This window comes from Phocoena sinus, chromosome 1 (genome assembly GCF_008692025.1).
Source record: "Phocoena sinus isolate mPhoSin1 chromosome 1, mPhoSin1.pri, whole genome shotgun sequence".
NCBI classification, from domain to species: domain Eukaryota; kingdom Metazoa; phylum Chordata; class Mammalia; order Artiodactyla; family Phocoenidae; genus Phocoena; species Phocoena sinus.
The window spans coordinates 138670772-138694442 of record NC_045763.1 but is presented as its reverse complement, the minus strand read 5'-3'; the positions used below and the strand labels follow the sequence as shown (position 1 = coordinate 138694442).

General features: G+C 40.7%; 1 protein-coding gene across 4 annotated transcripts in view; it reads right to left on the bottom strand.

Moving 5' to 3' along the window:
• The window catches only part of DHX9 (DExH-box helicase 9), a 54919-nt gene extending 37620 nt beyond the window's left edge, over positions 1-17299 (bottom strand). Inside the window, exons 1-4 of one of the 4 annotated variants that reach the window (XR_004350722.1) lie at positions 17135-17290; positions 14430-14562; positions 12977-13117; positions 345-459 (exon numbers count right to left, since the gene is read on the bottom strand). Coding sequence is in view for 1 of the 4 variants with exons in the window: in XM_032637409.1 (XP_032493300.1) it covers positions 345-459; positions 12977-13117; positions 14430-14540 (367 nt within the window). In the remaining 3 variants the exon portion in view is untranslated. Of the gene's footprint in view, positions 1-344; positions 460-12976; positions 13118-14429; positions 14563-17134 lie in introns of all 4 variants that reach the window. The other 3 variants (XM_032637409.1, XM_032637417.1, XM_032637426.1) reach the window with 3 other exon arrangements.
• Between the last annotated feature and the right edge of the window lie 6372 nt (positions 17300-23671).

Genomic DNA, 23671 nt, shown 5'->3' with positions numbered 1-23671 from the left:
CTGGGATCCAAAAGGCAAACAAACAAGCCTACAATATATTTGGTAGAAATAAGTTACAAACAAGAAAGGGCAATAAATAAGACCCCTTTAACCAAATGTTCTAGCCTGTGCAAAATCTATCCAGAGATCAAAAACTAGTAAAAGCTAACGACAGCAAGGAATTGAGCTGTGCCAATTTATAAAACAGATTAAATAATCTGGTGGTATTATGTAGTTCTTAGGTTCTCTGAAAATTATGAGTTTACTATAGTTATTTCTATCTATCCAAGTGAGAAAGAAAAATGATGACCATGCAAGATCGTGTATCTTATTCTCAGTCATGTGCACACATTCAAGTCCCTTACCTGCCTTGAGAGCCAGATGTGGAGGAAGAGGTCCTCCCATGGTTGTTGGTAAACCTCCACCAGTATCTGCTGTGCTGTCAGGTGCATCAGTAATTGGGGGCGGAGGGGGTGCTACCTGCAAGAATTTGAAAAGTCAAGGCAGTGTCGGTAATTTCGCCTTCAGAGACTATTAAATTCTTTTATTCTTAAAGGAGGTCCACGTGTCACCCCTCCTTTCCTCATAGTATTAACATCTTTGTTTTTTCAGTATTATAAAACTATTATGCTCTCATTTCAGGCAGAAAAGGATAGGGCAGTAAAAATAGTCATAATTCTCCATCTGGAGATTATATAATTAGGTAGATGAATACAGTTTTTCCACAAAAAGTGGGATCTTTTTTCCACAAAAAGTTTATGCTGTATAGTTAATTTACCTTTTCCACTTAATATCTTTTTTAAAATAAAATATTTATTTATTTGGCTGTGTCAGGTCTCAGTTGCGGCACAGGGGCTTCTCTCTAGTTGTGGTGCTCGGGCTCTAGAGCGCGCAGGCTCAGTAGTTGTGGAATGCATGGGCTTAGCTGTCCCACAGCACAGGGATCTTAGTTCCCCGACTAGGGATCGAACTCGCATCCCCTGCATTGGAAGGCAGATTCTGAACAACTGGACCACCAGGGAAGTCCCTCCACTTAATACCTTTATAAATATGTTCAACTTCCAAGAAGCATCTGTTAAGAGACGTCTACGTGGTAGACATTATTATGGGTACTGAGGATAAAATAATGAACCAACCAGATGTTCTGTAGTTTCAGAGCTATATTCAAACAGCAAACATTCTAATTCTGTATTCTTACAGAGCTAAATAAACAACAAATAAATACACAGTATGTCAAGTATAATACAATACTACCAGAAAAGAAAAATAGGAACTGTTAGAGATCACAGTCTCCATGTTAGCAGACATTCAGATTGTAGCCAATCTTAAATCATAAAACGGCATTGCCATAAACTCTTTGTACTTTGGCTTATTTCTTTTGGGAAAAATTCACGAAAGGGAACTTCCTGGGTTAAAAGGCATCAAGATTTAAAAAAGCACCATAGCGCTCTACAGAAAGGCTGACTTCCAAGCTTGCACTCTATGAGAACCTACTTCCCCACAGCCTCACCAATCCTCGGAATTACAGCATACGTCTTACATCTTTACCAGTATTAGTTTTGTTTTGTTGTTATGGTGACCGGTTTTCATTTACATTTTATTTGCCCATTACTCTATCTGGATAATTCATCATTCCCACTAATTTCTAAGAATTTAATATTTCAGTGCTATTCACTGTGTCATACACGTTGCAAAATAATTTGTCCTTTTCCTTTTAACTTTGTTAATGCTGCTTAACGTTATTTTGTTTTTGTTTCCGCAGTCAAATCTAGTTTCTGCTGTGACACCTCAGTAAAATGGCCTTTCCTATCCTGAGACCTGTTCTACGTTATTTGCATACACACATAGGCACATGTATGTATATACCATCCCTCCCCATCTTGAAACTAGTATCATGCAAATTTAGTTACTGCAAACTAAAAATAATTAAAAATTTTTATTAATATATAGTAGGAATGGCTAATACTTTTAACTTCTTCAAATTCTTCAGCAATAATTTTTCCTAATTACCCTTTTCATCTAATTTACCAAATATTATGTTAAATTTATAGAACTTACTCAGGGAGAACGGACTTCCTGACAATGAGCTGGCTGCTGTCTTACAATAACACTCCCACCGGCTGACATCTTCCAGTAACACGCGCGCCCAAATATGTGGCTCTACATTTCATCACTTTTCTATCTGCTGAGACAATTCCCCACAGATATCTCAAGCTTTTTCAAGTTTTAAACATTTTTTCAAGGATGCTTGGAGAGCAAATAAACTTGCAAGATGAAGACAATATCTTCCTCCAGGATAGGAGGCAGATTTGTTTCCTAACAAGTATGATAAAGATAGCCGGCAGGTTTGCCAGCAGCCCCCCAACACTGGGGGCTTTCCTTAAGCTCAGGTGCCTCAGCTGTGATACAGACCCACTGTGTCCTCAGCATCCACCTGGACCTACTCCACACCGTCCCCCAAGGGGTTCAGGGATAAGGGGGAACTGAGGCAAACATGAAGAGTATGGTGCCTACTATCCCATGAGTAACATCTTTTGTCTCTGACTCAGAAGTCTTGTGTCTTCTGTCAGTATCTATGAAACTGTGGCAGTCTGAACTGTTAGCTTGCAAGTATGGTAAAATCTAAGACTCTTAAGAGTTCTTGATGCTATCCTTCAGTGAAAATCCATTGCACTGTTATTACAGGTCCTACAAACTACATATGCACAAGTTCTTTATAATTTTTACTATTATAGTAAGATATGTGTCCAATTAAATTCTTTATAATATTTACACCTCATTTCTTTCTACATATTCCTTTTTATTTACTGCATTACACTGAGTAATGGTGGTGACAGTGGACACCTTGGTCTTGTTTTAAACTTTACAGAAGTTCCCCTAGAGCAGGGCATCTCCAACTATCCGCAATGAAGAACTGGCTTTGAGTTTTTTCCCCTAATCCACTGGGAACAATATTTTTGTAAAATATACCAAAAATAAATTCCTAGAAATATGAAATAGAAAAACATAAAATACATGCCCAAGTTTTCTAATGATTAGATTCAACAAATACAAGTTTACTGTCAAAACATCATTAAGTATTTCTAAATTCTTACTCATCTCTGTATTTACCTCCTCACAAACTGTAACAAACACTTTGAGCAGCACTTTTTTAGTACAGTGTTCACTATTATTTTTAGATGATACCTCTTAGCATGTCTAGGAAGTATTTTTCTACTCCATTTCCTAAGTACCTTATTGGTAATAAGCACTTAATCCTGTCACATGTGTTTTTTAAAACCTCTATTAAGTTGATCACTGAGTAGATATTTCTTCTAGACTCATCAATGTGATATAGTAAAAAAGTCGGATTACAGAGTTCTGACTCAGATCTGCTAGAGGTGTCATAAGGTATGGTATGTGCAACAAATTACTTTTCTCAACTACGAAACATGCTGCATTCTCAAACCCATCTAACCACGTGAGTTTTTGATAAAGGACTGTGAATCTAGTTACTTTTTTCTTAATTAGACTTGGGATGGACTATTTATCTTTTACAAAGAACATCAAAAATTTTTACTTATCACTTTTATTGATACTTTTTTCCTTTCTAATTCAGCAATTTCTGATTTTGCCTTTATTAATTTCTTCCTGTTTTATCTGGTGTATCTTCCTGAATTGAAACTTATCAGCCCATTCATTTAAAAAACTATTCCTTGTATAAAAATAAAAGCATTCGGGGCTTCCCTGGTGGCGCAGTGGTTGAGAGTCCGCCTGCCGATGCAGGGGACACGGGTTCGTGCCCCGGTCTGGGAGGATCCCACATGCCGCGGAGCGGCTGGGCCCGTGAGCCATGGCCGCTGAGCCTGCGCGTCCGGAGCCTGTCCTCCGCAACGGGAGAGGCCACAACAGTGAGAGGCCCGCGTAACGCATAAAAAAAAAAAAAAAAAAAAAAAAAAAAAAAAAAAAATAAAAGCATTCGATGATGTTCCTTTGAATAGAATATTCCTCTGGCACTCCAGAGTTTTGATAGAAAATGTTATCTAAACAGTCTGTAATTGTAATTTTATATTTTCACTTAGAACTAAGAATTCAAATTTCCAAGTGTTTGTAATTTTTTGGTCCCTTTGCCACTGTCTCCCATTACCATCTTGGTTTTGCCAATACAAACATTAGTATTTCTAATGCTAGACAGACTGACACACTGAATTGATGTTTCTTTGTCTTTGTTGTCTTTGCTGCTTCCTTCCTTAAAGTTTGCTCTGATATTAATATTGCTACTTCTACTTTATTTTGTACTTCATTTGCCTGGTACAGCTTTAGTTATGTCTTTATTTTCAATCTTTTTGACTGAAAGATTTCTTTATACAGATAGCATAGGGCTTGAGGCAAAGTACAGCCTACTCCTGGGACACCATTAATAGCCAGGTCCCAGCAAAAAACCAGTGAGCAGCACTGGTGCCACAATGTTTACTTGTCTTTCCTCTTTCCACCACCTTGCCACTCCAGGGCCACAATTCCATTCTACCTCACTCTCTATCTACATCAACTTAAGAAAAAATTTCTTTAAGATTGAGGTTTTGTTAGTGGGACAACCCCCTACTTTCCAGTGATGGGGAGTATTATGGATTAAATGCCTGTGTCTCCCCAAAATTCATATATTGAAATCCTAAGCTCCAATGTGATAGTACCAGAAGTCAGGGCCTATGGGAGGTGATAAGGCCATGAGAGTGGAGCCCACCTGAAAGGGTACAGTGCCCTTACTAAAAAAAAAAAAAAAGCAAAGCAGAGAGCTCTTTCGAGCTCTTTCACCAGACATTGAATCGGACAGAACCTTTATCTTAACACTTCGCAGCTTAAGTAAGTGTGATAAGTAAGCCACTCAGTCTATGGTACTTTGTTATAGCAGCACTAAGACCGGAAGGATTTCCTTTTTTACATTTACTGATCTATTAAGATTAAGATGCAGAAAGGGGTATTAAAAGGCGTGTCATCGTGCATAAACTTGGCTCTGCCCTAAGGAAGGTTTAATGACATGAGAAAATGTTTATTATATTAAGATAAGCGAAAAAACAAGGTTATAAAATAGTATACGCAATTTGTATCCTATCATGTTAAAATACACATTTAAATATCTAAATAAAAATACAGATTTTAGCGACACTGGCAATACTATGGTTTATTTATGTTGTCTTTTTATGTTGTCTTTTTAATAATCTTTATGCTTTCTAAAATTTCTGCAATGAACATGTATTAAACACTGTAAAAAATGTTATTTTTTTAAATTCGAGAACTAAAAGTAAAACATGAACTACCAATAGATAAGCAAATAGACAATTCAAAGAAGGAAGTTAGAAATAATTAACATTTAGAACAAATGGTCTACTTATTAATAACGAAAGAAACACAAATTAAAACACTATCACTTTTTCTCTCTTAAATTAAGTAATTTTTAAAAAGACTACCAAAACTACTAAATCTGTTGATATAGGTGGTACAGTGAAATGTACAATGGTTCAAGCATTCTGATAATCTTGCAATATTACATTAAGAATTCAACACAGTATTCGACGTAGACTCACCTACAGATTGATGTGACCAACCCCCCGCCCAACACAGGTGACAAAATAGGTTCATTATTTCAGAGGGCATACTGTTCCTATGAATAAATCAAACAAAATCCCCATCAAAAACCAAAAAGATTTTCATCTAACAGAAGGAAGCAAGGCCAGAAAAACTGTTCACTGTACATAATTTAAAAATTCAAGTTTAGGAAAAGAGACAAGTTGTACAGGGAAGTTTCATAAATTCTCACTGCGGTCACTTTTTTGGGGAATGCCTGTTTGTTTAAAGTTGATCTATTGAGGTGAACGGTTTTGTTCAAGATGAAGAAATATAAGCTCCATGTCAAGTGATATCAAAAAATTACTTATGGTTTAGTCTAAGTAGAAGTTAAGGATTGATGCATTCATTACAAAAAAGATTCAAGTACCAATACCTGATAGAATGCAAAGCTTACAGAGTAGTATGAACTGAACAAAGGATGAGATAACTATGGTATGGAATACTTAAGGGTACAGGACCATACCCTACTAAGTGAGGGAATGACAGAACACAAAATTAAGGAGCAGTCAGAGAGACAGGAAGAAAATCACGAAGATGGGGAAATAGAGGAGACAAAGGAAGAGTGTGTTGAGATGGAGGATGTGAAAAACAAAGCTGAACACCGATTAGGTAAAAAAAGGGAGGGGTGGGGGAGTATTCAGTTTACATTAAGAACATCTTTTTTTGGTATGGCAGAAAATACCACACGCAAAAACAAAGATATAAAGGACAAACTGGAAAAAAAATATTTGTAACATATCACAGATAAAGGATTACTATTGCTAATATGCAAATAACTTAAAAAATAACAGAAAAATGAGTAAAATATATGAACAAGTTCATTGAAAAAGAAATGCAAATGGCCCTTAAATGCCAAAAGATCTTCAACTTCACTCAAAATAAAAGGAAGGCAAATTAAAGGTATACTGAGATATCTACCACACTGACAAAAATAGAGCAGTGGTGAGGTGGTAGACTGAGGTTTCTCTACCCTGACACTACTGACATTTTAGACAGTTAATTCTTTGTTGTGGGGGACTGTCCCTGGCCTCTACCCACTAGATGTCAGTAGCAGCCCACCCCTGCCCCCTTGGTCAAAAATGTTATCTATATATTGCCACTGACACCCCACCCCGGTGGGGGGCAGCTGCCCCTATTGAGAACCACTGGAAATGACTGAAATGGTGAAAATTGCAAAATAATACAATTCCTATCCTATGGAGAGAGAAAACTGTAATAGCTTGCAAAATGACATGGGCATGTATCTTTTGACCCAGCAATCCCATTTCAAGGAATCTGTCCCACAGACAGATTAGCAAAAATACAAAAATTCATATGCATACATATGCATAATATAATATATAGGCTATTCATGTCAGCATTGTAAGTAACAGTAAAAAGATAGTACAAAACTCTACCAATAGAGGCTAGTTGAATAAACTATGGTACTATGGAAGTGAAAAACAGGTAGGTAAAGAAAAAGAGAAGTGTACACAATAAGATAGTGTTAATTTAAGAAAGAGTTGGGATAAGGGATAGTAATACATATACAGTTTTTTCTTTTTTTGCTTATAGTTAGAAAAAGGTTGACCCAAAACTATATAACAAAAACAAAAAACTGGAAGACAGGAAAAAGGATGGAGGAGGCAGGAACAGAAGCCAGACTTTTCTAAATATGCTTCTTTTGTTAATTTAACATCAAAACTATGTAACTATTTAATTCAGTTCTCCAATTTTAAAAAGATGATCCCTAAAAATCAAAAGCAAAATGAAACAGATGAACCTGAGTATAGAGCGGAGAGTATGATCACGAACAGGAATTATTTCAAACTTTAAAGTGCAGTAATTTGTATGTCTATAGTAGGATACACCCTAAATATGAAAAGAATTGCAAAAAATGTTAAACTTTTCAGTAATCGTATTATTGGTGGTAGCAGTGGAATTTACAGTGGAGACTGTTGTACATGTATATTGAATAAAGCAACAGAGTAATTATGTTGGGGCACTGCAAGGAACCATGGTTTTTGGATTGGGGGAAAATGGACATACAGATCTACACTGGACTTAAGCAAAAGCCCTGCAATTCTGAATTTAAACTGGAAGCATCAGGTTGAACTCAAAATATATCTTGTCTTGGAAAAATTTTTCCCAAGCTGTGTACACTGAAAAAGCTAAAACAATGACCAATTTAGTAGTAACTTCTGGCACTCAGTTTGTGGCCTCTAAAAATCAACCCCCAGTGAAAAGAACCAGGGATCTTAAGAAATGGCTGATTCCAGATCTGAGATAGGAAAATTCAAGTTGAGCCAAACATATGGTATGCCACAAAGCATGAAAGTGATCAAAGACTAAGGTTAAATGAACTTAGAAATCAATGTGAAGAGGGTCCTACTGGTCCAAAATGGGACAACTTAAAATAAACATCAACAATAAAAATAATGGATTAAAATGTTATATATTTGAATCAATGAGTTCATAATAATTGTGGGAAAAAACCTAGCTGGTAACCTTTGGAAGATGCTAGGGACAAACTTATTTCTTTTAATTGTTTTTTTTTTTTGTTTGTTTGTTTTTGCGGTACGCCGGCCTCTCACTGTTGTGGCCTCTCCCGTTGCGGAGCACAGGCTCCGGACGCGCAGACCCAGCGGCCATGGCTCACGGGCCCAGCCGCTCCGCGGCATGTGGGATCTTCCTGGACTGGGGCACGAACCCGTGTCTCCTGCATCGGCAGACGGACTCTACACCACTGCACCACCAGGGAAGCCCTCTTTTAATTGTTAAAGGGAAAGAATCAAAACATTTATCTTGCTTTTCCTGTATAAATTATATCTCAGAGTGACTAAATTATTGATAAGGAGAGGTTCTGTTTTTATTTTTTTAAGGCGGTTTCTTGTTATAAAAGTATTCCAGCCAGAAATCAAAGGAATGTGCTAATGAAATAAATCTACACGGTGATATCAATGGCTGCTAACGTCACATCATGCACCTCCTCCTGATGAAGTACAGACCATCACCTTTGGAAATTTCTTGCTCCTGTCCCTCTACCCCAAACAAATCTGAATCTGATCAAGTCTCTAATCTAACCACTAAATATGGGAAATAGAGGAACAGAGAAACATGTTTTATGATACCAGAGGGATATAGCTGCAAAATCTAAACTGTGGGAAACTAAAGAATAAATAACATGCTTTCTTCAACAACAAATTCCAAAGAAAAATTAGAGACAAAGGAATAGGGAGAGAAAATCTAATGATTAAAAGACTAGATATCAATCAATTGTAGTATATGGACATGATTTGGAGCATGATTTAAATAACCTATTAAAAATGGATTTATGAAACAATCAGGAAAATCTGAATACTGAGGGTATTTGGGAATATTAAGAAACTATTCTTCAATTTTTTTTTTAGGTTTGATAATGGAATTGCTATGTTTTTTAAAGGATTATCTTTTAGGGATACAAACTGAAACAGTAACAGATGAATCACAGGATGTTTGGGATTTGCTACAAAATAATCCAGAAGGAAGAATATAGATAGAAATTATAGAGATGAATCATGATTGGCCATGCTGAAAAGGGTTGCAATTGGATTATGGGAACATAGGGGTTCATATCATTCCTATACTTGCTTTGATACACTTTTGACATTTTCCACAATAAAAAATTTAAGTAGGGCTTCCTTGGTGGTGCAGTGGTTGAGAGCCCGCCTGACGATGCAGGGGACACAGGTTCTTGCCCCGGTCCGGGAAGATCCCACATGCCGCGGAGTGGCTAGGCCCGTGAGCCATGGCCGCTGAGCCTGCGCGCCCGGAGCCTGTGCTCTGCAACGGGAGAGGCCACAACAGTGAGAGGCCCGCATACCACAAAAAATAAAAAAAATAGAAATAAAAAAAATTTAAGTATCCTTTGCATTTAGAAACAGGTCATTTTTGGCAAGTGCATTCTGTTGAGTGAAAACGCAAGTGAAGTGACACAAACAGGGTTTGGCAGGGATGGGGAGGTGAAATAAAGATGGTATCTAAAAGTAAAGACTGGCTTGTGATATAATATTTTTCCAAATTCATCCATTCATTCATCTAACCAAAAAATATTAAATGCCTGCTATATGGGCCAGGAACTATTCTAGATGCTAGAGACACAGCAATGAACTAAAAACAGACAAAAAAATCCTCTGCTCTCATGAATTTAATTCTAATATGAGGATCTAGGGGGGAAAACTAGGTTAGAAGCGGGTTTTTCAATCTTAGTATAACTGACATTTTGGGCTGGATAATTCTTTGTTGTAGGATGCTGTCCTGTGCATTGTAGGATATTTGGCAGCACCCCTGGCCTCCACACCTACTAGATGTCAGTGTCACCACCACTCCCTTCCAGTTGTAACAACAAAAATGTCTCCACAAATTGCCAAACATCCCTGTGGGACAAGATGACTTCCAGTTGAGAAGCAGCAGGCTAGAAGTTAGTAAGTGCTATGAAGAAAAATGCAACAGTAAAAGGAAATAAGAAGTACCACTGTAACAGCAGATTTGCAATTTTAAACAGGATGGCTGAGGAAGAGCACTACAGGCAGAAAGAATAGTTAAGTACAAAAGTCTTGAGGTGGAAAAGATGCCAGCATATTTGAGGAACTGCAAGAAGGCCAGTGTAGCTGGAAGAAGTGAGGGAGAAAGCAGAAAATGCATATTCAGAGCATTTAATGGGAAAAATCTGAATGTGCTAAAATGCTAACAAGAAAAAACCGAAAGTAGGATATTGTTTATGGTATGACCAAGTAAGCTCCTACTAGACTTGACTCCTGCAGATAACATGAGCTCTAGGAAAATAAAAACAAGAACTAAAACACCCCTAAAACCCCCTCGACTATACACAGGCACTAAAAAGTAAACAAAAGCTGGCAGATTCTGGAAGGAACTTGAAATGAGAAAGCAAGAAATAGCAAGGGTATAATTCCTGTTTATTATGCCTTTTAGCTCTAGGGAAGACCATGTGAGGCAGCTAAAACTCAACAGAAAACCCAGTCTTCCTGGCCTGACATATCAGAGGATAAGAATTTGGGGAAACCAAAGCTGCTATAAAGTGCGAAAGGAATCCTGGAAAGGAAAGGAGCAATCTCAAATTCTGTGTATAAACTCTCCCCAAATCTCTGGCTAACCCCTGAACTACATATATACAGGAAAGACTCCAAGCCTCCTAGCGTAGGATCAGAAAACTGAAGTGAGATTTGAGCTATCACTCAAAAGATAGTGTTTGCAGTTTGAGTCCAACTAAATTAATTGCTTAACAACACAATAACAAAATAAATACTCTTTGGAGGAATAACATTATTTAGAGTCTCCACAGCATAGTTTTCACAATGCCCAGGATATAATCCAAAATTACTTGACATACAAAGAGGAGAAATCTCAAGAGAAAGCACAATCAACAGAGCCCAAGCTGAGATGGCCCGATGTTAGAATTAGCAGTCAAGGATTTTAAAGCAGCTATTATAACTATGGTCAGTGACATAAAGGAAATTCACAGTCATATTATGAACATATGCTTATAATAAATGAAAAGGTAAGAAATGCTATCAGAAAAATGAAATCTGTTAAAAAAAAAGTGATAATTCTAGAAATAAAAAAAATCTGAAAAAAAAAATCACTGATGGACTTAACAGCAAAATGGAACTGAGAAAGCAATCAGTGAACCTGAATACACTGATTATCTTCAACATATACTGAACATACATATATATATGAAATCACCTAATCTGAAGAGTAGAGAGAGGAGAAAAAGAAGAGAGCCTCCAGGACCTTTGGGATAGTATCGGAAAGTTTAACATACACGTAACATAAGAGTCCCAGAAAAAGAAGACCAAAAAATGAGGCAGAAAAAAAATTTTTTTTAATAATAGCCCAAAGCTTCCCAAATTGGGTGAAAGACATAAATTTACAGATTCAAGAATTTCAGTTAAACCCCAAGCAGGGTAAGTACAAAGAAAACCATGCATAGTTATATCACAGTGAAACTGCTAGAAACCAAAGATAAAAAAATGAAAGCAACCAAAGAAAACATTACATATAGGCGGAAATGATTTGATTACTGCTGACTTCTCATCAGACAACAGAACGTTATCTTTAAAGTGCTGAAAGAAAAGAAAACTGGCACCTCAGAATTGTATATCCAGTGAAAATATTCAAGAAAGAAGGTAAAATAAAAATAGTTTTCCATAAAAGAATTAAAAAGAATTTGCCACAGGCAGACCTACACTACAAGAGGGAGGAAGAGGCTAAAAGAAACAGAATAGGTCATAACAGATGGAGCAAAGGCCAACAGCTTCAAACATTTGAAAGATATTTGCAACATTCTTTTCATAGCCAGAAAGTCTTCAAGGTCATCTTGTCCAACCCCTTCATTTTATAGACGGCTCAACCAATCTAATTAAAAATCCTGTAATTATCTAGTGGTACAGTAGACTAGAAAGTAAGACTCAATTTCTGGGTAAAAGCAATGGAAGGAAAAAAACCATGTATTTTTACCTTTATAAGCAAGTCAGAATACAAAAACTCAGTGAAAAGTGTTAAAATTGATAGATTATTCCTAAAGGTTTTATAAAAACTGGGTACTACCTAAGGCATCTACTTAAATCATAATGTGAATCATTTTATAATATCAACACCACCTGAATTTTTGTGAAAATTCAAGTTTTCATTTTTTAATTAACTGACAAACTTTATTTCTTAAAAACATTACTGGAAAGGGGTTTTTGCTGCATACTTCCAATATAATTAAAATGATCATGGTATCAAAAACACAAGAATGATATTCCATTGCACCAAATACTATTTTGTCTCTACTATCTAAGGGAATGTCAATGGGAGGAAATGTATCTTAAAATGTTACTGACTTTGGGACTTCCCTGGTGGTCCAGTGGTTAAGACTCCAAGATCCCAATGCAGGGGGGGCCCGGGTTCGATCCCTGGTCAGGGAACTAGATCCCACATGCCCAACTAAGGATCCTGCATGTTGCAACTAAAGATCCCACGTGCTGCAACTAAGACCCGCACAGCCAATTAATAAATATTTTTAAAAAGTTACTGATTTTTATATTCTGTTTGAAATGTTATCTTTGTAAGTACACAGAATACAACAGGCTCTGAAAAATCAGTTTTGAATGAATGAAATATATAAAACCTTAAGACATACAGATTAAAGGGATCTCCCAAGCCCACAAGTCAGGTACATAATGAGAATCAAATCCAAATCTTCAGGAAATCATCCTAGTTCTCCGAGAAAACAAAATGCCAAGGTTCACTCTGGAACACATTAAAATACTATTTGAAAACAACACTGAAAAATTATCACCCTGGGCCTCCATACATACTGGATTAGCATAACCTTATAACATATGTCTAAGCGCTTGGCCATACTTACCCCAATAGCTGGGACTTCTTCACTCTTTACTTCATTTATTCGAACCAAATAGTTAACAAAGTCTCTGGCAGCATTGCTCTGTGCATCCTTTTTATTGGTGGAATTACCCATGCCAGTGTAATTATATCCTTCCACTCGAACCTTTAACAGTCAAGAAAAAAATACCTTGAGAGACTGACCTGCGTAATTCTGGTATTTAAAAAATTCATAATTCACTAGTCCATTAAGAGACCACAGTTAACTGTTGGAAATATACTCTATAAACACACTGAAAATAACACACAAGAGAATTCACCAGTTGTCTTATTTAAAAAAGCTTAATTCGTGTTGTCTAGTAATAAACTAATCCAAAAACAAGAATGTTAACTTATGTGGCTCAGATATTCTCTTCTCACGTAACAGAATGTTCCAGTCTATGGCCATTACCACCCCGAATGCGCCCAATCTCGTCTCATGTAACAGAAATGTTCCACATTAAAATCTGACTCTATAAGACCCAAGAACAAGCTCTCTATTTGTATTTATTTTAAAGTACTCTGACTTGAAGCAATCAAGAATTGATCTACTTTCCATGGAAGCAACCTAAATGCCCACTGACAGACGAATGGATAAAGCTGTGGTACATATATACGATGGAATATTACTCAGCCATAAAAAGGAATGAAACTGGGTCATTTGTAGAGACGTGGATGGATCTAGAGACTGTGATACAGAGTGAAGTAAGTCAGAAAGAGAAAAACAAATATCGCATATTAACACATACATGCAGAACCTAGAAAAATGGTACAGATGAACTGGTTTGCCAGGCAGAAACAGAGACACAGATGTAGAGAACAAACGTATGGACACCAAGGGGGGAAAGTGGGGGGGGGGGGGGCGTGGTGGCGGTGGGATGAATTGGGAGATTGGGATTGACGTGTATACACTGATGTGTATAAAATGGATAACTAATAAGAACCTGCTGTATAAAAAAATAAAATAAAATAAAATTTAAAAAAAAAGAATTGATATACTTTCTACTGGAACTAGTAAAACTACAAACCGTTGGTCCAACTTTTCTAATCTGCACTACTGGTACTGTGGAAGCTGTGGAAGATTCACGTTCTAATTAGAATAATTTACCTATCAGATTGTTTTAAAAGTAATGCTCAGGGAATTCTCTGGAGGTCCAGTGGTTAGGACTCTGCACTATCACTGCCAGGGGGCCCAGGTTTAATCCCTGCTCGAGGAACTAAGATCCCACAAACTGTGTGGTGCAGCCACAAAAAACCCAAAAAAACAGTTATGCTCACTTGAAAATGATTCACAATGAAGGAGACATAACAAGCAAGTCACAGTAAAGAAGATTCCCCAACGTACAACACATTAACATTTTCAAACAGAAAACATTGTTCTTTTAATAATAAAATAAGCCTCAAAAGTCACATAAATGTAAACTGTATTTTTTTAGTACCTCACACATGAATTTCTGCCTGTTTTTGTTCCCCACTGCTCTAATTTCATAGGTTGGAGTCATCTTCCTTTTGCCACACCAGGCATACAGAAAATTTTTAACATCACCCATGATTCAAGTGTCTTCTTCAGACCTAAGAAACAAGTTAGTTAAAAACAGCATTATTTATAAGAACAAACACTGGAAATTACCAACCTGGAATTTACTGAAAAACTAGGCTAAGTACAGGATATTCTATCATGCTGCTATTAACACTGCCTATGAAGAAATTTTAATGACATAACTGGAAAGTCTACGACATGTTATAAGAAAAAGCAGGATACTAAAGTATGATCTAAACTACACAAAAAGTATGCATAGGTAAATCAAGACTGGAAAAGACATATCCCCCCAAGCGTTATCTTCAGGTAACTACAAGTGGTTTTTACAAGACATTTTATGGAACGTCCTACTTTTTACAAAAGGCACTTTATGTGTTTTAACTAATTTAATCCTTACAACAATGGTAGATAACATTATACACAGTAGATCCTACTATATCATCTTTTTACAGAGGAAGAAAATAGGGCATAGAAAGTTTTAGTAACTTTTCTAAGTTATCCACTGTGGAGGTCTAAATTCAAACCCAAACTACTATATTAAGAAATGGTCATCAATCATTTTATATATAAATCCAATAGTTTATCCTCATTTGGATTATGCCTCGTAACAGACTGCCCTCAAAGTTGCAGGCAATATATTATGTTAGTAAGTCCAAATACAGCACTTAAACTGGAAACAGTAATCAATGAACTTAAATATCCTGTGCCAAATCTCTCCTTTAGGCCTTGTTATTCATTAAAATTTGAGAATATTATGTCTTTTTGAATGAAGTGCAACATACCATACTTGTTGGCATTCTCCCTCTACTCCAGGTTATAAGATAGCAAAAGAGATGGAGCCTGAGTCTGAGTTACAAGCAAGGTATCTGAGAGTAAATTAAGAACCAGAGAAAATATGCTACGAATTTAGTTTGCTGTGATGTGAGAAGAAACCCCACTGCTAGAGCATTGTCTCTGTCTTCTGTTAATGTTTAGTGCATTTTGTTAGCACCTAAGCCTTGTGTCATTCAACCTCACCCTAGTATAAAAAATGTATTCTGTAGTCATAGGTTAACCCTGGGGACATTCTATTAATGAAAAGCTGTGGAACGCTGATGATGTCTATCTACAAATTCCAACCATGAATAATTAAAAAACAAGCCCTCAGCGTGAATGAGTAGCATGAAATATGAAGGACTACACTATCAAATTCCTTCCTCCCTCGGTAGTCTCATCTAACTCCATAATATTAAATATCAACTATATGCTAATGATGCCCAAATATATATTAAAAGTTCAGTCTTTTCTCTTTAAGCTCCAAAATGAAGCTCATCCAACTGCAGCACTAACGGACCCATCTGAATGCTACCTTGGGATCTCAAACAGAATTTTAAATTTCCTCCCAAACCTGTTCCTCTTCCCGCCAATCCCAGTGTTCCCAGCTCCCTAAATGGCACCTCCATCCACCAAGTTACTCACGTAACCATTTGGGAATTTCCCAGTCCCTCAAGATCCTCCATAGCTATCCCTTGTAGAGCCCTTATTATGTGCCAGTCGGTATCCTTAAAGGAGCATCTATGTGAACTATTTTACTTAACCCTTACAACACTGTATAGATAAACATTATTATTATTCCCTTTTTACAGGTGAGTAAACTGAGCCAAAGAATAACCTGCCCCGGGAAACAGAGCTAACTGGGGGACCCAGAATTCCAAGCCAGGTAGTCCTGATCTACTACTGATTTACTGCGCACTTCTGCCTCCAAAACATGTCTCCAATCCATTCGCTTCTCTCCCTTCTCCCTGCTACCACTACTGCCCACATGGAGTACGGCAAGAACGTCCTAAATAATTCCCATTTCCACTCTGGCTACCCCTAAATCCATTCTTCTCTTAAATTCTCACCACACCCCAGTCACATGGCCTTCTTTCAGTTTCTTTCCAATCCCTGCCAGTAAACACTAACTAATCCCTTCTGCCTCTGCAGTTCTGCTCTTCCTCCGCGTCTTCATAGCTGACGCATTCTCCGTCCGATGGCCGAGATATCGGCTCAGAAGTCTACCTCTTCCGAAAAGCCTGCCCTTGCCACCCTATCTAAAGTAGTTCCCTCCCTTTACACTAATTCCTCATGATCTTTTTACCGAAACCTGCAGACATTTGTTTCCCTACTGCCACCCCCGCGCCACGACCGCAACCTCTGGGAGGGAAGGGCAAGGACTGTGCCTAACCTGTTTACTCTGTCCACAGCACCCGCAGGACAGCACCCAGTATCTGTGGCATGGGCCCTAGGCGTGGGTGGCGCCTCGACGGGCTCACCCTCAGACGATTCACCCCCTTTCACTCTGTGGCGACGGCGACAGCGCCACTGCCGCGAGCAAGGAGGAGGAGGAAGTGGGGTCTGATTGCTCCGGAGCCGGGACCGTGACCAGCTGCGCGGAGAACCGGGGGCCACCTCGCGGCCCCGAACAGCGCAAGCGCGGCGCGGCCAGCAGCAGGCAACGCGCAATCTGGGAACCCGGCGGGGCGGCTCCCCTCCCCCTCCCCGCCCCCGCCGCCCGCGCCTGGCAACAAAGCCAGGCGGCACAGCCGCGGGGCCCAACGGGTGACAAGGACGTCTTTCCCTTACCGGCGTCCGCTTCCTGGTACCCGAGAGCACAGCCCTCTTAGGACGGTCCGTGGCTTCGGCCTTAGCGACGGACACACAGCGAACGCAAACCCACACGCACGGAGTCAGAGGCAGCAGCGGCGGCGAAATGGCTCCGATCGCGGCGCCAAGGAGGGCGGGGTCACTACGCTAAGCATGCGCAGAAAGCGAGCTTGGGACAAAGGGCGCCCAGAGGGAGGGGCGGGGCTGCAGCTACCAAGCGGTTGGTAGAGTCTCGTCAGCTGGGAGATCCGCTGCGCCTGGCTCCGGGCACCCCAGCCCTGCTTCTTCCTGTAGTGCAATACCTACTTTTGAAAGTTTTTTGCGAGTTGGGGACCTGTAGCATTTTAATGCAGCAAAATGTTTTGCAGCTTCTGTCATAGGGACCTGTGGTAGATGAGGTGCCCTTCGAAGACAGAACTGGAAATCTCAGGTGCTAACTTTATAGGGTTGTTGAGGCAATTGAACAGGGTGACATGTGAAGGGAGCTTATCATGTGTATGTGGCACACAATAGGTGTTCAGTAGGTGGTGGTGGAGTGAGTCAGATACTCTAACGTGAACGTCTCCTGAAAGACATAAGCTCAGTGAAGGCAGGAACCCTGCCTGGCTAGCTCGCAGCAGTGCTTGGTACATCCAGTGCTCAGTAAAAACTAGTTTAATGAATAGACAAAAACTGCAAGGTTGTTTTTGCTCACATTGGATAGCCTCTTGTCTTCAGAGTCTTTGGAATAAATTGGATTCTTAACGATTGTAGTAGTCACTTAAGTTTTTGAACTCTAGTGCTTCCCACGGAGGCAACAATACAAAATATTTCACCTGGGGTTGTTCCACAGAATCCAGGCTAATCAATTATCAGGCCCCATCATACCTCTCATCCTCATATTTCACCTCTTTCAGTACGTTTTTTCCCAACTCTTCTAGCTTACTGTGAGTAATCCCTTTAAAACTCTTGCTCCCATGATCAGAATAACACAGCATTCTCGAGCATTACTCATTCTTTTATTTTCTCCATGTGTTTGCGCTCTTCAAATAGGAACAAAATCATTCGGGGAAACACGTTAATCTTTTGTTTCTTTGTCCCCTTCCAGGGTGCTTAAAGCAGCAGGGTTTTTTTTTATGATAAGTGAAACCCAACTAGCATAAGTGAATTGCCAGTGTTTTGTAGCAGATAATGAACACAGCATTTTTATTACCAACTTTTTGAATTCATTGTCTGGTAGACTGATTATATGTTTCATTATTTTTTCTGGGGTTTTCTGCTGCTTTTTCAATTGAGAGTGTAAGGTCGGATCTTAACAAACGGCACCGCGAAACAGAGGAAAGCTTCAAGTGACCTTTATTAGGGAGCGCTCCCGGGCGAGGTTCACTGGTCCAAGAGAAAGGGGCCAGAGAAGTCGCACCCGGGCGAGGGTTGGGCAAGATTCTATAGGGGAAGAAGGGAAAGGGCTGTGGTGAATCTGGGAGGGCGCAGGGTATTCCTTATTTGGTGGTCTTTTCGGGTATCCTGGGGGACCGTTGGTCCCGCCCCTCGAAAGGCGGTAAGGCTGGGCCGGGTTCAAAGTCCCCAGGTCAGTTTCTGGAACTGGGTGGTCCGGAATGTCTCCAGGGCAGTTTCTGGAACTGGGTGGTCCGGAGAATTCGGTCTGATGCAACCTGTGAATCTGATTGTGTTCCCCTGCCTCGGGCCAGTTGGCCTTACAGAGAGTAGTTCCTCCGTCTTTTCATTTTACTTAACTTTCTCTGTCTTTATGAATTTTGGTGAAAACAGTTAACTGTTGTAGTCTTGAATAGGTGTTTTTATGTGGGAGCATCCCTATGTAGACTGTTTGCCCAGTGTCTCTGGTGTGAGGACTGGATTTCATGCGGACACCAGCCACATCTTTTCTCAGGGTGTGCTGGCCACTATCACCTTGATAGGGGGTGTGACTGGTGCTGTAGGAGCTAGAGCCTGTGCACGGTGTGAGGTGGGACTTCCTCTCTGTTCAGTGGCTGTAACCACACTGTCAGGGGTGGGCTCTGCTCCGAGTTGCTGGAGCGAGAGCCCTGAGGGTTGGAGTCAGGCTGGCTTTGTTCTCTTTAAGTGATGTTTTTACTCCTCCCCGCACTGAAGCCTGTGCCTCAAAGGAGGGGAGTGGTGAAGTAAATGGGGCTCGTGTGCTTACAGATGTTCAATGTGCTGCCTTTGTAGGCATCTACAGCTCTGCTCAGAAGCAGCCCAAAGTCATGTCTTTTCCCCAGTTGTGGCCATCCCACATCTAATGCAAAGTTACGGTATGGAGTGGTTGGGGCCAGCGCATTCACCAGGCTGGGACTGAGGGTCATAGTGGTTTAAGTGGCTGGGCTGCCATGAGAAGTCTGGACTGCTTCTGTGGTTCTGTTTGAGTGAGTGCCAACAATGGCCACTGCTGCCCCTCCTGGACCACACCCCAGACCCCTGGGTTACCTAGGCATCCCTAGATCAAGTCTTTTCCCAGGTCCTGGCTGCCCTAGGTCCATTGCCAAGCTGTGGTGTGGAATAAGTGGGGCCAGGGTGTTTGTTCTCTTAGCTCAGACTGGGGAGCATAGCAAGGAGGCAGCCGCTAGGGCAGACCTCTCTCCACCGTGTCTGATGGCAAACCAGCACCTGCGCACTCCTCTCAAGTGGAGCCTAGGCTCCTCCAGCCTTTTTATCTGTCCCAGTGGTCCTCCAAGCAGCCAAAGGGGCTTATCCTTCTGCGTAGGACCCCAGGACTCGAATGCCCAGTGTGTGGCTCGACCTGATCACTCCTCAGGCCTAGTGTCCACCTGTGTGATATCCCTTTTCCTTAGTCCCCTCCCAAAGTCACAGGTCTCCACCCGATGCCTTTCTTCCCATCCTACTGTAATAGGGAAGACCCAACCCTGACTCCATGTTGGATCTGTTTCTTTACTTTATTTATGATTATTATTATTTTATTTTTTGCAGTACGCGGGCCTCTCACTGTTGTGGCCTCTCCCGTTGCGGAGCACAGGCTCTAGACGCGCAGGCTCAGCGGCCATGGCTCACGGGCCCAGCCGCTCCTCGGCATGTGGGATCCTCCCGGAGTGGGCACGAACCCGTGTCCCCTGCCTCAGCAGGCTGAGCCACCAGGGAAGCCCTGCTTCTTTACTTTAACGTTTGCTTTTTGTTGCTAATTGTTCACTAAAAGGATACTGTCTACACAATGGCCTGCCCCTCTGCCTGAATGTTAAACCAAAGTGCCTTTGTTCAGGGAGACATCCCAACCCTGTCCACCTGGGAATCGCTGCTAGAAAGAAGAAATTAACACATCCCCTCCCCGAGGCTGGGCATTCCAAGGGATATTTGCAAAACTTGTGGCCTTTTTACTTTACTTCCTCACCTCCTCCCCCTCTCTGTTCTATAAAAGAAACTGGCATCCAGACCCCGATAAGATGGTTTTTTGAGACACTAGTCTGCCATCTTCTTGGTCTGCCGACTTTATGTACCTTGCCTCAGCACCTCGCTCCCGATTTATTGCCGTGTCGTGCGACAAGCAGAGCGAGCTTGGACTCGGTAACACTACCTGATTACACGGGAATCTTTCTTGCAGCCTTAGTTGCACAGGAGTTCTTCTGCCAGTTTCCGGTTAGTTTTCTGTGAGACTTTTTCCACACATAGATGTGTTTTTGATGTATTTATAGGGGGAGGTAAGCTCCACATCCTCTTACTCTGCCATCTTGATCCTCATCCCATGGTGGGAGTATCTAACCATAGAAATAGGCAAATGCTTACAAGTCTGGGCCCTTTCCCCCGCATCCTCTGCCAGAGCGTTATTAACCATTTACCAGCTCACCACTGGCCTTGGTCTGGGCAGATCCTTCAGCTGCCCTGGGTTTAGTCTTCCCTTCCCTTGAGCCAGGGGTGGGGTGGATGCTGGTCTTCCAGCTCCAGCCTCCTGCCCTGCAGCTTGGGAAGTCAATGGTGAGTTGTGCTGCTTCTGAGCTGCCCTATAGTCTGTGTCCCGAGCAACAAGGTGGTTGGGAATGGAACCTACATAGTACCCAACTGCTGAGGTTCCAGGGCTTTCCACGCTTCAAAGAGGACTTCAGCGGTGGCTGGGAGACCCTGGTCCTTTGGGGCTGGTGACATTTGCCAGCTGCCCATTTTCCTCTGAACTTTGCTTTCTCCTCTAAGGATAAGACTCCTGAAGCAAATCTTCTCTGAGCATCACCACCCCTCACATTTGAGGACTTTGGAGTTCTTCCGAGCACAGCTCTGCTCTCTTGTCTCCGATCAGTCCATCTCAGACTCCTATGCAACTTCCTCTGTAAGCACACCAAATGCCAATCATGCCCAGTTGCTGTTCTTAGCACTCTATATATGCTCTGCCTGGACAATCTTATTCTTCCCATGGTTTCAACTACTATCTATGTGTTGATACCCTCTAAACCTCTATCTCTTATCCAAACCTTTTGAACTTCAGATCAATATACATAAATGCTTGGTGGGCCTCTCTACATGATGTCCCACAGGCTTTGATTCCTGGGTGTCAATTCTGATTCTTTTATTATTGTGGTAGGCAACCTTCAACATGGCCAACAATGATCCTTTCGTCCTGGAATTCATTCCCTGTGTAGTCCCATCCTACATTGTCCTAGGGTTGTCCTTTTTGACTAATAGCATACAGAAGGGGATGGTAGGCTACTTCTGAGATTGCTTTAAAAGACTGTGGCTTCTATTTTGAGCTCTGGCTCACTTGTGTGCCATCTCTCTCTCTCTCGTGGATCTCTCTCTCAGATCTCCCTTTCTGGGCGAAGAAAGCTGCCATAATGTTGTGAGAAACTGAAGCCTCTGGCCAAGAGCCAGCAAGGAACAGAGGCCTGCCCACAACTACAGGTAAGTGAATCTAGAAGCAGGTTCTCCAGCTCCAATTGAACCTTGAGATGAGTAAAGCTCTAGCCGATAGCTTGACTGCAACCTTCTGACAACCTCTGTGCCACAACCACCCAGTTAAGCTGCTCCTCGTTCCCAACCCTCAGAAATTGTGTGAATTCATAAATGTTTCCAGGTTTAAGCTGCTAAGTTTAGGGGTGATTTGTTACATGAAATAAAGAACAAATGCAAGTACAATCGTCCCTCAGTATCCACAGTGGATTGGTCCCAGGACCCTTGCAGATACCAAAATACACAGATGCTCAAGTTCCTTGAGCATATAACCTATAGTGTCTGCATATAACCTATAGGATATCCTCCCGTATACTTTAAATCATCTCTAGATTTCTTATAATACCTACAATGTAAATGTTATGTAAATAGTTACCAGTATGAGGCATATTCAAGTTTTGCTTTTTGGAACCTTTTGGAATTTTTTTTTTTTTTTTTTTTAATATTTCCCTTCTGTAGTTGGTTGAATCCTTGGATGTGGAACCCGCGCATACAGAGGGCCAACTGTATCTTCCATATCTAGGTTCTGTTGATTCTTTCTAAATATTTTTCGTTCCATTCCCTCCCCTCCATCCCTGCTGCCACTTCCTTAGTGGCTCCACCATTGGTTACCTATCACAATAGGCCACCTAACAGTTTACCTGTTCCCAGTCTGTCTTCCAATCTACTCATCACACTGCTTCAAGAGTGTCATTTTTAAAACAAAAAGTCATGTCACATACCTTCCTATCCCATACACACGTAAATACTTCAAATCTTTCAATGATGATGACTTTTTTCATCTATGCCTCTTTGACCTGCTTGTTCCTCTGAAATCACTTAGCAAAAGTCATTCTCTCATTTTGTTTGTTCCAAATAGTGATACATGGATCATTCAAGAACCCACAGATATTTTCCATTCCCCATCCTCTGCTGTTAGAAGCACAGTCAGAAATTCCCAACCTACGAAAAAATCTGAGTGTGGCACTATGATGTGGACTCCAGTAATAATAAATGCAAATTTCAATTCTTGGGTTTCATATCATTTTCGACTTTATTTTGGCACCTATTGAGTTAAAAGGTTTAGCAGCAATGTAATGCTTCTCTCTGTTGTATAAAGAACATACACCGAATGCCTTGGATAGCTATAAAAACTAACAATAACTAACACTTCACTGTGCCTAAGATGTGCCAGACACTATTCTGAGACCTTCTTCATATGTGTAATCCTCATAATAACCCCAGAAGATAGATATTATAATTCTCATGCTATCAATGAGATAAATGAATGGCTGAGAAGTTAAATAACATGTTGTAGGGACTTCCCTGGTGGTGCAATGGTTAAGAATCCACCTGCCAATGCAGGGAACACGGGTTCGTGCCCTGGTCCAGGAAGATCCCACATGCTGCGGAGCAACTAAGCCTGTGAGCCACGACTACTAAGCCCGTGTACCACAACTACTGAGCCTGCGTGCCTAGAGCCCGTGCTCCACAACAAGAGAAGCCAAGGCAATGAGAAGCCCGTGCACCGCAATGAAGAGTAGCCCCCGCTCGACACAACTAGAGAAAGCTCCCGAGCAGCAACAAAGACCCAACTCAGCCCAAAGTAAATGAAATAAAATAATAAAATTAATA